This window comes from Mobula hypostoma, chromosome 3, assembly GCF_963921235.1.
Source record: "Mobula hypostoma chromosome 3, sMobHyp1.1, whole genome shotgun sequence".
NCBI lineage: Eukaryota > Metazoa > Chordata > Chondrichthyes > Myliobatiformes > Myliobatidae > Mobula > Mobula hypostoma.
Genome location: NC_086099.1, coordinates 97447342 through 97463764, shown reverse-complemented (window position 1 = coordinate 97463764; position 16423 = coordinate 97447342). Strand labels below are relative to the sequence as shown.

General features: G+C 39.8%; 1 protein-coding gene across 3 annotated transcripts in view; it reads left to right on the top strand.

Annotated features, from left to right (window-relative positions):
* Positions 1–16423, top strand: part of ptpn13 (protein tyrosine phosphatase non-receptor type 13) — a 262225-nt gene that overhangs the window by 187572 nt on the left and 58230 nt on the right. For 2 of the 3 annotated variants that reach the window (XM_063043507.1, XM_063043506.1), the window contains exons 30-33: positions 2583–2787; positions 4099–4257; positions 7707–7878; positions 15503–15713. In XM_063043507.1, coding sequence (XP_062899577.1) covers positions 2583–2787; positions 4099–4257; positions 7707–7878; positions 15503–15713 — 747 coding nt within the window. The remainder of the gene's footprint in view (positions 1–2582; positions 2788–4098; positions 4258–7706; positions 7879–15502; positions 15714–16423) is intronic. The other variant, XM_063043508.1, reaches the window with a different exon arrangement.

Sequence of the window (16423 nt, the reverse complement as noted above, 5' to 3'; positions counted from 1 at the left end):
GTGTGTTACTTGCATAAACAGAAGTATTGTACATTAACACCAACGCTTTTGGGAAAATACAAGTTCTACTTCATTGGATGAAGAAGATGAATCTTAGGCAGATTTTTTTCCCCATGTAATGTTCTCTTGGGAAATTAAGGCAAACTCCAGGTATTTTTGTTGAGTTTTAAATGAAGAAATATTCCACATAATTTTACATCCCAACTCAAAACAATGAATAAATTATCTTGTTTTTTGCAAGATTGATTGACGAAAGAGAATTTGGTCAGGTGATCACCTGCTCCAGTTCATTCATGTTCATTCCACTTAGTGCACAGAGCTTCTGGTTAGAATTTTCATCTGAAGTGTAATGACGTTAATAGGGAAACCTTTATCATTGAAGTAACTTCATCAAATCAGACCACCCACAATTTCACTAGCTGTTTGCAAGTTTTTTCATCACACTGATTGATTGCAAATGTTGACAGCATTTCAATTAACTAATTATTTCCTGTGATTTAGAAAAGTGATTTGTAAATGCATGTTTTCCTTTCTTCCATTCTGAATTAAAAGGTAGTACATTCAGATGTAGTAAATCGCAAAGGAAAAGGACCACCCATAAGAAACAGTGTTCACTCTGATATCTTCACTCAAACATAGGTGAATGCACACATTCACATTCTTCAAACCAGTCTGCAGGTCTATACTCCATTCGGTACTGGAGTTCATCTTAAGTAAGAGTTATGAAGCTGCTGGGTATCATTGGGTAGAAAAGTTTGTGGTTTTTTAACAGCAACAATTAACACAGGTACTTTTGGTGACAATAAGAGTATGAATTTTGACTGTCGCTGAAAGGAAGGTTTGTGCGCCAAGTGTCTGAAGTAATTAGGTAGGATGGTCACCAGGTTGTAGCATTGAAATGGGTGCAAGAGGTGCAGGGATGGGCATCACTAGGGCAAGAAATGTATAATTTTAGATAGGACCAGTCTAAGGGTATAAAATAATCTAAGGACTTCACAGTATATGTTTTTAAGTGCATAACAAGTACAAAACATTTCTGGAGAATTTTACACAGAATTAGTCATCAGGGATTAGTCATAGTTGTTATTGATCTTGTGCCATTAACGAAGAACTGGCTAAAAAGCATGTGCAGGATAACTACATACATTAAATTTGGGATATTCAGGAATGGTAGGTAAAAAAAAAAGAATAAAGTCAGGACAGTGAGAAAAGTGTATTGATTAGGGAGAATATTGCAGTCCTGGAATGAGATGATATCTTGGGACAATAATTCTATTTGGTTTGAGTTTAAGAAGTGTTGAACGTGGCATTCTACTACTCGGAATTTTCTAACAGCTGCCAACCAGTGGGAAGACCAGTGGAGCAATTTTTAAGGAAAAGAACAAAATCTGTACTCAGGGTTCTTCATCTATAGCAATATAGATTTGCATCATAATAGAAGAAAAGGCAAAGAGGGAAAACAATTTATGAATTGTCTTCAGCTTTCTTGACTAGTATGTTTCTGGCCAGTGAGGAAGAGGGCACAGCTGGACTTGGTTCAGGGAAACGAAATAGACTTAGTGGGGAACATCTAAGGAACAGTGATTATATTAATAACAGCTTAGAGTAACTGTGGAAAAGAATGTGGACCATTCTAAAAATTGTCAATTGGAGAATGGTTCAATTCAATGGGATAAGATGAATTGCAATCAGATTATCAGACTAAATTATAATTGGACAATAGTATCCTCTCTGGAAGAGGTCATTGTGATTTGGTCTGGGCACTTTCATAAAAGGGAAAAACGTAAGAAAGCTAAAACCCGGGCTCATTGGATACCCAAAGAGTGAAATAAAGAACAGGAGTTGGGCTTTGATAAATGTGATGTTGCCAATACAAGGGAGAACAAGGCTGATTATAGAAAGTAACTGGGGTAGGTCGAGAAAAAGGTAATATATATGAGTGTGTGAGAAATGATAGCAAATATAAAAAGAAATCAAAAAAATCTTGCAGGAGCACGTACCTAATAAGCTGGTAGCAAACACAGGTAACAAGGACTGACCATGGAAAATAATGCTACTGAGGTGCCTTCGAAGTGTGTACACTGAGCTAAAAACTGCTAAAGAAGGGATAAAGGAAAAGCTAGATGTTCCTAAAGTGAAAAAATCACCAAGTCATGATGAGAAAAAAAAAACAGCGTTTTTCTTAACATAATATATTCATGAGTTGAGTGAAAGTCATTAGGGTCTGGAACGCTATTTGGTGAGATGCTGGAAATACAGTAGATTGAGTTGTGTTGTTCAGAAGTGGACTAAATTAGTTCTTTCCTAGAAAGAATTTGCAAGAGGAATGGACAGAGGAGTATATTGTACTGATACAGAGCTGACAGAAAGGCAGATTATGACATCTTGCTCAAAATGACCATGGGAATTTATGCATTCCTGGTTTCAAAACAATGCTATTTCAAGTTAATCAATTGCTGATTAGAATGATCCTTTGCAAAAAGAAGTTAATTATTTGATGTAAATTAGTTCACTCGTGACTTAATTTGTTAATGCAGATGTCCCTTGTTTAAGTTATTTTTGTAATCATTATTATGTTTCAGAAAACCACTTTCACCAATAACTCTGGACTTTACGACAGAACAAGGTTGTGGACTTGAACCTGAAGTCTCCTCTCCCACTCCTGTAGATGAGAACTGCATTAGTTCTGGCTCAAAATCAGAAGTAGAGTCATCGTCCTCTTCAAGGCTTGCACAGTGTGGGGATATCAAAAAGCACAAAGAGGAGGAAGAATCAGAATTACAGCTGGTAAATGTTAACGTTGCCTTTGATAACTTTTTCTGGCATGGTAACTCCTATGTTTACTACTTAGGTTATTTTGATGTAATGAATGTAGTTTCTGATGAAATTATCATTTACCATCACACTACTTCAAATTTCAAAGCAAAGTAGACATTGTGATTGGAAACTGATAGCAACATCTGGGGTATGCACATACGCAGTTAAATCTGAAGATCACATCCTAGGGTGTGATGTTTTGCACCCTTCCCCAATGTAATCCATGAATGCCCAAGATATCTATTTGCAAACCATTCTGATGTCCTGAAAATATTGCATCTAGTTACATGAGATGTAGGTGAGTTTCTTATGTTGCATTAATCCAAAATAACTGTTCAGCAAGTTTTCTAGCCCTAAGAAAAGTCTATTTGCATTTTATTTCCTCCTTAACATTTCAATAATATATTTGGAATTTTATAATAATATATTTATTTGCAATTTTAAGATTTTTCAACCCTGATGTTGATGTTTCTGTGCTGTTTGACTTGTTTATGTGTATATTCAAAATCTTTGTTTTGTACTCTGTAAAATGCTATAAAATTTTGGTTAAGATTGTACTGTTTATTACACTGGAAACCGCCCTTACCACTACCAACCTGTGCGCCCAATTCTTGGTCCTCCATTCTAGATCTGTAGAACGCTTGCTTTAAGTAAAGACATCTGCTCAGGCTGCACCAGGGACCTCTTGTAATTCCTTGCCCCAACTGGTACTGTGCATTGCTGTGCCAGGTACCTCCACAAGCACAATCCCAGCAATGAATTAGCCCAGAGCTCTGAGCAGAGAGGATGTCTGTGATAGCTGATGCTGAGTGGGCAATGCTAAAATGCAGGATTTAAGTGTGGTGTACGTGGACCATTGATTGGTAGGGCCTGCAAGTGGCTGCTTCATGTATCAATGATCCCCAGGTGCTGTCTTGTCTCTTGTCACCTGGTGGTTGTGAAAGGTGCTTCTGGCTTGGCAGCACAGCTCTCCCAACCCCGAGACAACTACTGAGCTGGTTCCTGTATTGTAGTCACAGGCCATGAGTATCCTTGAACTAGAAGCTGATGGCAGTCAATGTCTTTAAAAGAAAAAGCAAGTTTTTTTTGTGGAGATTTCCAGATCTACGTGCGCAGCTTGCTTTGAGGTCAACGCCAAGTAGCAAACTCCAGGCCTATATGTAAATTGGAAATAAAAATCCAGTGCACTTTGGTGCCCGAACACTTTCCATCCTATTTTCAATTCGTTTGTGTCAATATCAGATGTTTGCTGTAAAATAACCAGCATTTCCTGTGTTGTAGGAAGCAGAGTTGCATGTTACATTGAAGAAATCCGAAAAGGGAAGTCTTGGTTTCACTGTAACAAAAGGGGATGATGACATTGGTTGCTACATTCATGACGTTATCCAGGACCCAGCAAAATGTGACGGGCGGCTGCGACCTGGTGATAGGCTCATAATGGTACGCTCAATCTATGCAAAAAAATGTGCACAGTCCATACTGAATGCATATAAACACAGAATCCAGTCATATACATTGTTCTCATAGACATCAGTAACATAAATGTAGAAGATGAAGTTTGGACCCCATCAACGTCTGGACAGTAAGGAGATGACAACTCAAGTAGATAGTACAAACTTCGGCAACGGGGGCTATGGTTTCTCATGTTGTGGTGACTGGATGAAAACTTGGGGAATTTGTAGTACACAATTGCGAAAAAAATACAGACTTATTAAAGAATAAGAAAACAAGGGAGCTTGTTAAAAAACAGTTCTGAAGTAAGTATGTTATGTTGGTGGAACTTAGGTGCCGGTGCTCCCAGCCTCATATCTTGGAGCAGCTTCTCAATAGTTATGGTTTGAGTGAAAGTTTCTGTTTCAGTAAAATTTGGAGGTGGTGCCTTTGTTGAGGAGGGGGGTAATTATACCTGGGAAGGAGAGTAAATTGCATCAATAGTGTTGAATAGCTCAGGAAGAAGTTGACAGCATCCAAGGAGACTTAGCAGACTGGATAGTGGAAAATAAAGTACAATTTGCACAACAAAAATACACTCGTGGCTGTGTGGCTAGGCCCAGATCCAAATGCCATTTATATACTTACAGATAACGCCACCATTGTTAAAATGTCAGATGGCAACAAGGTGGCGAGGAGGAGTAAGATAGATTGGCTGCTTGGGTGGTGTCATAACAGCAACCTTGTAATGTAAGCAAGACCAAGGAATTGGTTGTGGACTTCAGGAAAGGAAAGTCAGGCTTATTGAGGGGAGAGTAGCTTTGAAAGATCTAAGAAGATATACCCTTTGCGTAACATATTCATCCAGTCATGAAGGTGGCATACCAGCAACTCTACTTCATTAGGAGTTAGAGGAGATCTGGTATCTCACTCAAGACTTACAGATTTCTACAGATTTACCGTGGGGAGCATTCTAACTGGTTGCATCACCATCACTGCCTGGTGTGGAGGTTCCAATGCACAGGAGTGCAAGAGACTGCAGACCCAGTCAGGTCCATCACTAGCACAGCTCTCCCCACCGCTCAGGACATCTTCAAAAGACAGCACTTCAAGAAAATGTCATCCATCATTAAGGACTCACACCATCCAACACACGTATTTACCATCAGGCAAGAGGTACAGGAGCCTGAAGATCCACACTCAATGATTTAGGAACAGCTTCTTCCCACCAGCATCAGATTTCCATGAAGTCTTTATTTATTTATTTACTTTGTAATTTATAGGAATTTTACATCATTATGCTGTTTGCTGCTACAAAACAACAAATTTCACATCGTATAAAACAGTGATAATAAACTGATCCTGATTCTAAGCACCTCTATTGAGGTCCTGTTGTGTGTGGGTATAGAAAGCTTCTTACCTGAAAAGCTGCAGAAGCAACAACCTTGGTACACTCATCACTAATGCTTCGGACAGATATGCAGCTGAGGTGTGTGATAATTGGTTTTCTTTGCCATGTTTTACCGTAAGACTTTATCCATCCAGAGTCATTACTAATGACTCCCAGAACTGTTTTTCTGAAATACTGCCACTGCCTCTAGTGGGTCTGCACTGCTGCAGACGCAAGATATCCTCAGGAATGATACTAGACGAATTTAGATAACACTGAAAAATATGATTTGAAAAAGATAGTGGTGCCGGGCTTGGAAACAGCTCTCCCAATAATGAATGAGCAAGATCTTTGCACAGTTGACAGGACTTGGTATAACATTATCAAAGTACAAAGTAAAAGCTCAGCAAAGAATAATAGATCCCTCCCCAAAGAGCTCAGAAAACAGTGCAAATTTGGTTAACTGTGGGGATGACAGACAGCAGGGAACACTTGGAAAGGGTTACCTTGACGATGAATAGGAAAGCAGGAAAATAATTCAAGATAATTTAATAGGGATATTGAAGAGTAGTTGCAGATAGGTGAAATAATACAAGCCAAATCATGTCTCTCGTTCCAGTAAAAATTTGATCTCAAAATTTTTCAATGACTACTGTAGAACTTCAGTACAAACTGTTCCTCATGTATTTAATTGCCTTAACAATATGAGAGATCTTTACAATTCAGGGATTTTAAAACTTTTGCAACAATTGTTCATTATCACTTCCTCCAATTGGCTTTGTGTTTTTGAAGTACAAGTTTAGCCTCTCAGTTCATTGCATAAAAGATTCACGTTTTAAAGCCATGTGGTATTTTAAAAAATAAATGCAGAACAAGTCAAATCTAGTTTACAGATCTATACCTCTATATTGAGACACCCCAGCTTAAAATTTTTTGTCACCTTGAAAACTATTACAAGAATACTGTTGACTATTCATCAACTGAACCAAGACAGTTCACTATGCAACCCTTAATTAATCAAATTCACACTTTATTATCACTACTCAAACATTAATGTAACCCCAGACCAACAACTTAAAACATAAATCCCACTGTCCCCTCTGCACGATACTCTCTCAGACCACTTCTCCAATTTTTAATACTGAAATAAAATATCTCCCATTGGCCAGATGATCGATTCTTTTATTTCTCCCAGCCATTGGCATGGAGGTCTTCCTTGCTATAGTTCATCTCCAGAGTTCTCGCTTCCTTGCATTTGAAGTCCTTCAATCTTGTAGTTGTTCCTCATAAGTTCGATCTCATCAGCTCAAAGTTAACCTGTGTCAGATTCCCATTGGATGTAGCCAGGGGCTACAATACTTCATGCCTTAGGTGACTTTTTTTGCTCTATTTGACTCTGGTTTGAAACAGACAAACTGAGTCTCTCAAACACTGGGAGATAACAAGATTACTTCTGCACACCTGCCATTGTACACAATAGACAGCTTATCTGAGAATGATCTTTGTGTCTACATTCGATTGCTCTAACTGAGTTGTCCCAGAGCAAGAATCAGTTCATCAAACGGTTCACAAAATGGACGTTACAAAGCAGCTTCACAGAATGGCAGCCTTCATTCCTTCAAGCAGATGGCAAGAACAAAGACATTTAGTTTGTCTACTTCCACTGACCTTGATCCATTTGAGTTTGATGTTTTCTTCCATATTTTAATTCCTTCATGTCCAACAATACAAGAATAACATTATGTGGATGGTCCTTTTCAAATGCAACAAAATACTTACAAGATAACTTATAGATATTTAGCAGGGGCTCTGTTGCACAACCTATATCATAACCATGAAGTCACAACAACATAATAATTATGAACTACAGAATTTCATATCAGTTGAATAACTAACAAAATCTGTTTGCAAAGTTGGATTCTTAGGAGCAACTGCTAATAGACGGAACAAGCCCAGACACAAATTCTAAGCATGCAAGTGGGTATTAGTTCAATGACTCATGTATTTGAACAAAATACTGTGCATGATGACAGCTTTAGTTTTTTTTCTTTTCCATTGCTTATTATAGGTGAATGATGTTGACATCACCAGTATGAGTAATACAGAAGCAGTAGATTTTCTTCGATCTATCCCAGATACAGTCACACTAGTAATTGGACGCGTGCTGGAGCTACCAGAGTTTCCAGTAAATCCGGACATGCTCCCTGATATCACAGTGATGTGTCACAACCATGAACTAGGTAACTATATTAAACATTTTTTTTCTTTGCATTTGTAATAAGTAAAACAAAATTAGAACAGTGTGAATTTTTACTGAATTTTAAAGAGATGCTGTCATTGCTACTACTTTGTATGAGACAATTTAAAGCAAACTTGAAAATGAACCTGTTATATTAAACATGCACAATTGTCAAAGTATGCCTACAAAATCATTTGCTTAATGTCTAGAATACTTGAAACCTAGCTTTATAGAAATTAATGGTGTAAATTGAACAAAGTGTTTTGAGAAAAGCAAAAAATGCATTTGTTATATGGTAAAGGTAAATAGCATTGATTAAATTAAAAATGAGGTTACTGGCTGGAGCTTACTGTGAAATGCCATCATTCACCAGCCCCACCTACCCTATTATTTGGACATATACAAGTATGGAAACCCCAAACCTGCCAGCCAAACTTCTAGCAGTTTCCTCTCTCACTACCACTGCTGAGTTAATGATGTGTCTAGAACAAAAACTTAGTGCAATTCCTCAGTGATTAGACCTGATGCAGGAACAGTGAGCCCATTTATTTCAAGGGGGATAACAGGAAATTTTATAGTTATTTACATTTTTTTAAATGATGCAAATATTCATGCAGCAAATGAAAGGAATGCAGCTGTGGAAAGAAATAGCAGACCAAAAAGGATCAATTAACCACCTCAGAGACTGACTGAAGGTTGATGAGTGGATAGGGGTTGTAAATGCTCATTACAACAGAAGTTGAAACTTTGGGGGGGGGGTGCGGGAAGAAAAGGGCCCAGCTGCAGAATGTAGATTGGAAAGGATTATTGTTCCTTGCAGGTTTGAGGACATAGTATTGTGTTTGTGTTTCTTTAAAAGGGGAAGATGTGTTGTTATGTGTGTATAATAAAGAACTTTGGTCTCAATGAGCAATGCGGGTGGTCCATCCTGAGCTGGAGCTACAAGGTCGCATGTGTTGAACAGCAGTTCAGTAATAATATGTTCTAACATGAACCCACACCAAATTCATCTTTATTCCAAACAAACTACGATAAGTTCTTTAATTATATTAAAAATTAGTAATTTAGTTTTCTTATTTTTATTTTCTAATCTACGAACTTTATTACTTATTTAAGGTTTATGTTTTCAGGTATTTCATCAATATTGACGAACTTTTATTTTTTTTGTAATTTCTCTTACATTTAATTCAGAAATTAATGGTCAGCATTTTTCAAAGATCAAAGTAAATTTATTATCAAAGTACATAAATGTCACCGTATACAACCCTGATATTTTCTTGCAGGTATTCACAGTAATTGCAAAGAAACAACAAAAAATAAGCAAAGAATATGAGATGAAGAGTCCTTGAAAGTGAGCCCATAGGTTGTGGGAACAGTTCAGTAATGGGGTAATGAAATTGAGTAGTTTAAAAGCCTAATGGTTGATGGGTAATAACTGTTGGTGTGGGTACCACCTTCCTAAAGTCAGCAGTGAGAAAAGAGCATGGGCTGGATGGTGGGGATCCCTGACGATGGATGCTGCTTTTGTGCAACAGTGCTCCATGTAGATATTCTCAATGGTGGGGAGAACTTTATCCATTACTTAAGGTGAGTTTTAACATTCAAGGGCATTGGTTTTTCCACACCAGACCGTGATGCTAGCAGTCAATATACTCTCCACCGCACATCCATAGAAGTTTGTCAAAGTCAAACTGGTGACATGCCAAATCTTCGCAAACTTCTAAGAAAGTAGAGGTGCTGCCAGGCTTTCTTTGTAATTGCACTCATATGCTGTGCCAGGGCACATCCTGTGAAATAATAATACCACGGAACTTAAAGCTACTGACCCCCCCCCTCCTCCCCCCCCCCCCCACGTCCTCTGATCCCTCGATGAGAACTGGCTCCTGGAACTCTGGTTTTGTCCTGTCACACCTCACTATCAGGTGTGGGTAGGCATACCTAACGAGGATCACCAGTTGGGGAAAAGTCACAACAGCACGTCCGTGTAAAGGGGTTTTATTTAGTGCCAGGAGGGAAAAAAAAATGCAAAAACTGCCCAAAAGTTGTGAAGAAAAAAAGTATTTATAAATAAAAACAAACATGTTTGTACAAAACTTTACAAATGTACAGAGACTTCCTCCACGACACACTTTGTCTTTAACTTTCCATTATAACTATTCATCAACTGTCAAATCCAACCTCCACCCCCTCTCTAGCAAAGCCAGACTGAGGGTTTAAATCTGCCTCTCCCTGGCCTCAAAGGACCAGGAAATTCTACTGTTGGTCTGAAAGGAGGTGCAATAATCATGTGACCAGACCATAATAATTATTTCAGATGCAGAATTGGAACATTTTAAACAGGGATTCTAACATCCTGCAGTTTTATTTCACAAGTGCCCTAGTTAAACTCAGATCAGTGTCCACATGCTCAGATAAATATAAAAGAATAATGCCCCCTCACCAGTGGTGTTGCCTGTGTAGGGTGTGGTCTGCCTGCTCCCTCTAACCCAGGCATTATTCTAGGACACCCCAAACTGTCCCTTGGGTCTCTTGGAGCTGTCGTGCTGTCTACAAACCTATGTAATGGGGTGAGTGAAAATAAATGAAACTGTTGGAATGTCTGTGTCTGGAATCCTTATTTTTATGAGTTACAGTATAAACTAGTAGGGCATGTTAGCTGAAGACATTAAGATTAGCCAAGCTAGCGATTGTTTTACTGTCGGGGTGTGTAAATGGTGAACTGCAGAACAGGAGGGCAAAGTGTGTGAACTACTGGGGAAACTAGATCAGGGACAGAATGAGGAGGAGTGACTAACTGGACAAAGGGGCGAGGTTATTGGGAGCATTAGCATTGCCAACGTGTTCTGTCACATCACCCCCACCTTACCTGGATTGCACAAGATGGGGAATTGGGAGAGATAATCTGCCATTACATTGTACTGTCCTGACAGATGTTGAAATGGAATGGTTGTAGGGCCAGGTACCATTTCTTGATGTGTACATTGTGGTCTTTCATGGAGTTGATCCAGATGAGTGCTTTGTAGTCGGTCTCCAGAATGAATTTTCTGCCCAGCAGGTAATACCAGAGGCTCCCAACGGCCTATTTTATGGCAAGAGCTTCCTTCTTGACAGTGGAATACCTTGTCTCCCGTGGTACCAGCTTCTGACTAAGGCACAATACCAGCTGTTCTCTCCCTCTTTCCCCTGTGCCCAGACTGCTCCAATCCCCACTGCTGAGACATCGACTTGGATGGTGAATGGTTCGGTGAAGTCTGGGCTGATGATGACTGGCCAGGAGCACAAAGCCACCTTCAGATTCGCAAAGGCTTCCTCATATTCTTTAGTCCACCGGAGTGGATTCTTTGCCGAAAACGACGATACCACCCGATTAACCCCAGGAAATGCCAGAGCTGTTTCTCCATGTGGGGCTGGGGACTATTTCTGGTGGCCTCCACCTTGTCGACCGGTGGCTGAACTAGTCTTTGCCCTAGCTGGTTGCCTAGGTACCGTGTCTTATCACGGGCTTACTCACACTTCTGGATGCTCAGTGTCAAGCCAGTGGCTGCAGTCTTCTTCAGGACATCCTCAAGGTGCTTCAGGTGATCCTCCCAGCTGGTGCTGAAGATGTTGGAAGGTCCCTGGGGCTCCATGCAGCCCAAACGGTATGACAGTGAAATGAGAGGCCAAGAGGGGAGTCTTTTGCCAGCAGGATCTGCCAATGACCCTTGCAGAGGTCTAAGGTTATTATGAACTTGACATGGCCCAGCCTTTCCAGTGGCTTTTCAAACCGCGGCTAGGGGTGTACACATCGAATTTGGAGATGGCCAGGAACCCCATCTGAGCTGGATGCTTTCCGTGGGTTCACCCTCTTGAAGAACGCTCTCACATCAGATGCAGAGACTGAAATCACGGGGTCATCGAGGGATGTGGGTGTTCATGCAAATGACTCCATATTTTGTCAGTTAAAGTGAGCATAAAAGGCATTGAACTCCTCTGGCAGTGAAACCTTGTTGTCACCTATGATAATATTCAAGCCCTGCCACAGTTGTCGAGCATCCTTCTGTGGTTCAAGTTTGGTCCAGAATTGCCACTTTGCATGTGAAATGGCTTTCCGGAGCTTGTACAAATAAATAAATAATACTGAGAACTCGAGCTGTAGAGTCCTTGAAAGTGAGTCCATAGATTGTGTTGTGGAATCAGTTCCGAATTGAGGTGAGTGAAGTTATCCACTCTGGGTCAGAAGCCTGATGGTTAAGGTGTCCTAACTGTTCCTGAACCTGGTGGTGTTGGACCTAAGGCTTGTTTATCTCCTTCCCGATGGTATCAGCGAGAAGTGAGCGTGGCTTCAGTAGAGGGGATCCTTGATGGAAGCTGCTGCTTGTAGATGTGCTCATTGGTGTCATGGGCTTTGGCTGCGATATACTGGGCTGTGTTCACTACTTTCGTCGGCTTTTCCATTTATGGCTGTTGGTGTTTTCGACCTGGCTGTGATGCAACCATTCCAGATGCTCTCCACCGTGCATCTTATAGAAGTTTGTTAAAGTTTTAGATTACATGCCAAACCTGCGCAAACTTTTAAGAGTGTAGGCGCAATGAATGTATCTGGAAAAGGACTGGGGACTTGCACATGAATAAGGCTGGAACAAGATATGTTTTATGTATTTTGCAAAAATATAGATGTAGTTGGCAGCCTTGCAAAGTAACGTGGCTGCACCTTTATTCTGAATGTATTGGAGAAAGTGTTAGGTAAATAGTTCTAAATAAGCCTCAAACAGGGATTTTTCCAGTATTTTGCATTTGGAATCAATGGAATTAAGGGATCTGGTAAGTTTCTGAGAGACGATATATTTATGCTGTATCTACACGTAAAAACCTAGTAAATTAAAAAATAAGTATCAGCTCATTGGTTTAACTTGAGTACTAAATAAGTAGCTAAAAGACATTGCAATTTTATACTTTATACTCACCTGGAAGGTAAAGGTACATTGAAGAATGCTGGTATATTTTCTGAAAGTGTGAATGATCTCACATTAACTTGAGTAATAAACATGAGAGAGTCTGCAGATGCTGGAAGTCCAAAGCAACACTCACAAAATGCTGGAGGAACTCAGCAGGTCAGGCAGCATCTATGGAAATTAACAGATAGTCGATCTTTCGGGGCCGAGACCCCTCGTTAAGACTTGGGGCATGTGACTCTCGGTTCCCTATAACCTTGAGCTTTCTCCAGACCACAGTATTAGACATCAGGGACATCTTATTGCTTTGTCAGTAATTCAGAGGAAGCCTTGCAGTAGGCCCCTGAAAGGATATCCAGATTTCTAGACTCCATCACAAGGGATGATCTTGTGGATAGCATAATGTAGAACAGGCACAGAAAGAGAAGTGCTAGGCAGTTCTGTCAGAGTTACTGACTCATCAAAGAGTCACTTGCTTCCATCTACATTATGGAATATGGTAAATCACCATTGTGTAAGGCATCTCCCCTTTTCTTTTCCCGAATCCTCTCTACTTCAGTGCTCCCATCTCCACCATTGATTTTTAACTTCACTCTTTAACCTACATCCACTGTCCATTAAAGGCTTCTAACCCTTTCTTACTCCAACTTTCTTGCCCTGCTTTAGGAACTCTTTCCCTTCTCCTTTCTCTCGTGTCTGTGGTAGGTACAAGAAGAGGTGAATGATAGTTTCTGTCCCTGGGTCCATGAATGCAATGTGCATTAATCCCAGTTATGTGTGTGTTAGTGTTGGCACAACAGAGTATGATCTCTATTCATCCCGTAACCCACCATTCCTGCCACCAGGCCAACATTTTAGACTCTAAAGTTAATGTAGTAACTGGCGTATGGCGACAATGCTACCTTAAAAGAGATGAAATGAAGGCAACCTCCACTCCAAATGGGACAATTGTGACAATGGCAGGCTATTGACCTTCCGCCATCTATCAGAACTTGGATGCTCCAACGTCGATGCTGCTGCTTTGAGTGAGTTGGGATAGGTTAAGTAAAGAGTCTGTGGCAGACATGGCTGGGAGGGCATAGCAGAAGATGAACACCATTTTCATTGGGTGGATTTTGAAATCAATTAAAAATGTTACTTCTGTGATTTCCCCCCCCCCCGCATATAATAAGTGAATGTCACACAACATGAAACACTGTGGTCTTCAGGTATATATTGTAATATTGTATGTCCCTTTCTGAGAGCTTGTGATGAGGTCAAGGAGAAATTGTATTCCTACTTTAAAATATTGGCCCAGAGCCCAGAGGAAGATGACCTAATACTCCTGTGAGACTCTATACTAGGATCAATGAAGACTTAATCCCCTGGCAAGCTGTAAGGGAGTAGGGGAAGTTTATTCCAGCCAAGCGGTCCTCCTGACAAAATGCTCACAAGTTTGTCTTGTCCTAACCAGCACTCAAGAGAGACAAACAGATGACCCTATGGTAACACTGCTGATCCAGACACTGGTACCTTTCAGATTTTGTCATTGTCTGAACAAAGAATCTCATGGAAATGTATGTCACCTATTGCCATGAAGAGAACTGGTGATTACTGCACCAACCACCACATAAACTATTCTGTTTCCTCCATCAGTCTAGTCAAATCAATGCAGGAGCCACATTCTGTCAACCAAGAAGATCACAAGAGATGCCTCTCCTGTGGATCCAATGACCATTAGGGCTATCTCTTAGCACTTTTCCATTTCTTCATGTGTATAGAGTACAGATTAATATGATACTACAATTCCTGCTAAGTGGGCATTGGAGCCAAGTTTGTACCAGAATGAGTTTGAACTCTGCTGCAGGCAAAAGATTGTTTCATCTTGGAGATGGGTGCATCTGTGTTCTGAGTTATTTTTTGTGTACGCTTGCTGATAGCACCCAGTTTTTGTTGGGCTGAAACCTACAGCAAAGCTGGTATGCCACTCTCCCCTTCCTACCTTCTGCTCATCTATCACATCTGTGCTTGGTGACTTGCCATAGGAGGACTCCCTATGTACTAGTAGTGCCAGTCTATGAGCTGCTCCTACTGACGCTGAGATTAGATGATGTCCCATTGCAGTGGGACAGTGGTCTCCATTTATTTTCTTCATATGAAGTGAAACATTTTGGTATGGTATGAGGAGCCAGTTGGCAAGAAGTGGCAAAAGGGGTGGCTTGAAAGGAAAGAGTTGTAATTGCATAAATCAGCCACAGTTTGTCATACAGTGCATGCAAGTAACCACAGAAAAGCCCAAGTTTGAAAAATGGTCTGAAGAAACCCTGCCAAGCTGCTCCTTTGGTATCGTCTGTCATCCATCTTTATGAATTAGTTATAAGGGTTATGGTCATTATTAACAGTAATAACTCTATTTAGAACCAAAATATAATTAAGAGTGCATCAAAAGAATCCAGGAATTACTGATAAAGACCATTGTAGTAATTTTGAAATAGGTGAAAATGAAAATCAAGAGAGAGAGAAAATGAGTCGATGTTTAACCAATCATCTTTTCCGGTGACACAGTCAAAGTTATCTATTTTGTTTTCTCAGTATTCTGAACAATTTATTCCCTGAATATTTTAACTTAGCAAATTATATTTATGAGTTATTATTCAGAAATGATTCAATATTTAATCTTTTTCTCAAGCTAAATAAATCTCTTTTGTTTAGGTCTGTCTTTGGCAGGAGGCAGTGATACGCCATACCAGACAGTGTACATAAGTGGCATTGCTCCAGGTTCAGCAGCTGATATTGAGGAAACTTTGCAACCATTGGACCTTATTCATTATATTAATGGGGTCAGCACACATGGAATGACAGCAAATGAAGCAAGCAGAGCTCTTAAAGATGCAAGTCCTGTCATCATCTTAAAGACAACGAGGTATCATGCAATTTGTATACATTATATTGTTGCATTATGTGCCTTTATAAATCTCATTTCTTGTTTGCTTTGTTTCAGTTTTGTCACAACTCTGTAATAAAATCACTTTTAATTCTTTAAATTTTGTTTGAACTTAATCAGAAGTCTTGTATGTACAGTGGCATGCAAACATTTGGGTACCCCTGGTCAAAATTTCTATTACTGTGAATAGTTAAGTGAGTAGAAGATGAATTGATCTCCAAAAGTCATAAAGTAAAAGATGAAACATTCTTTACAACAATTTAAGCAAGATTAGTGTATTATTTTTGTTTTGTACAATTTTAGAGTGCAAAAAAGGAAAGGAGCACCATGCAAAAGTTCAGGCAGTCCAAGGGATTTGAGCTCTCAGATAACTTTTACCGAGGTCTCAGACCTTAATTAGCTTGTTAGGGCTATGGCTTGTTCACAGTCATCATTAGGAAAGGCCAGGTGAGTTTCAAAGCTTTATAAATACCCTGACTCCTCAAACCTTGTCCCAACAATCAGCAGTCATAGGCTCCTCTAAGCAGCTGCCTAGCACTCTGAAAATTAAAATAAATGATGCCCACAAAGCAGGAGAAGACTATAAGAAGATAGCAAAGCGTTTTCAGGTAGCCATTTCCTCAGTACATAATGCAATTAAGAAATGCCAGTTAACAGGAACAGTGGAGGTCAAGTTGAGGTCTGGAAGA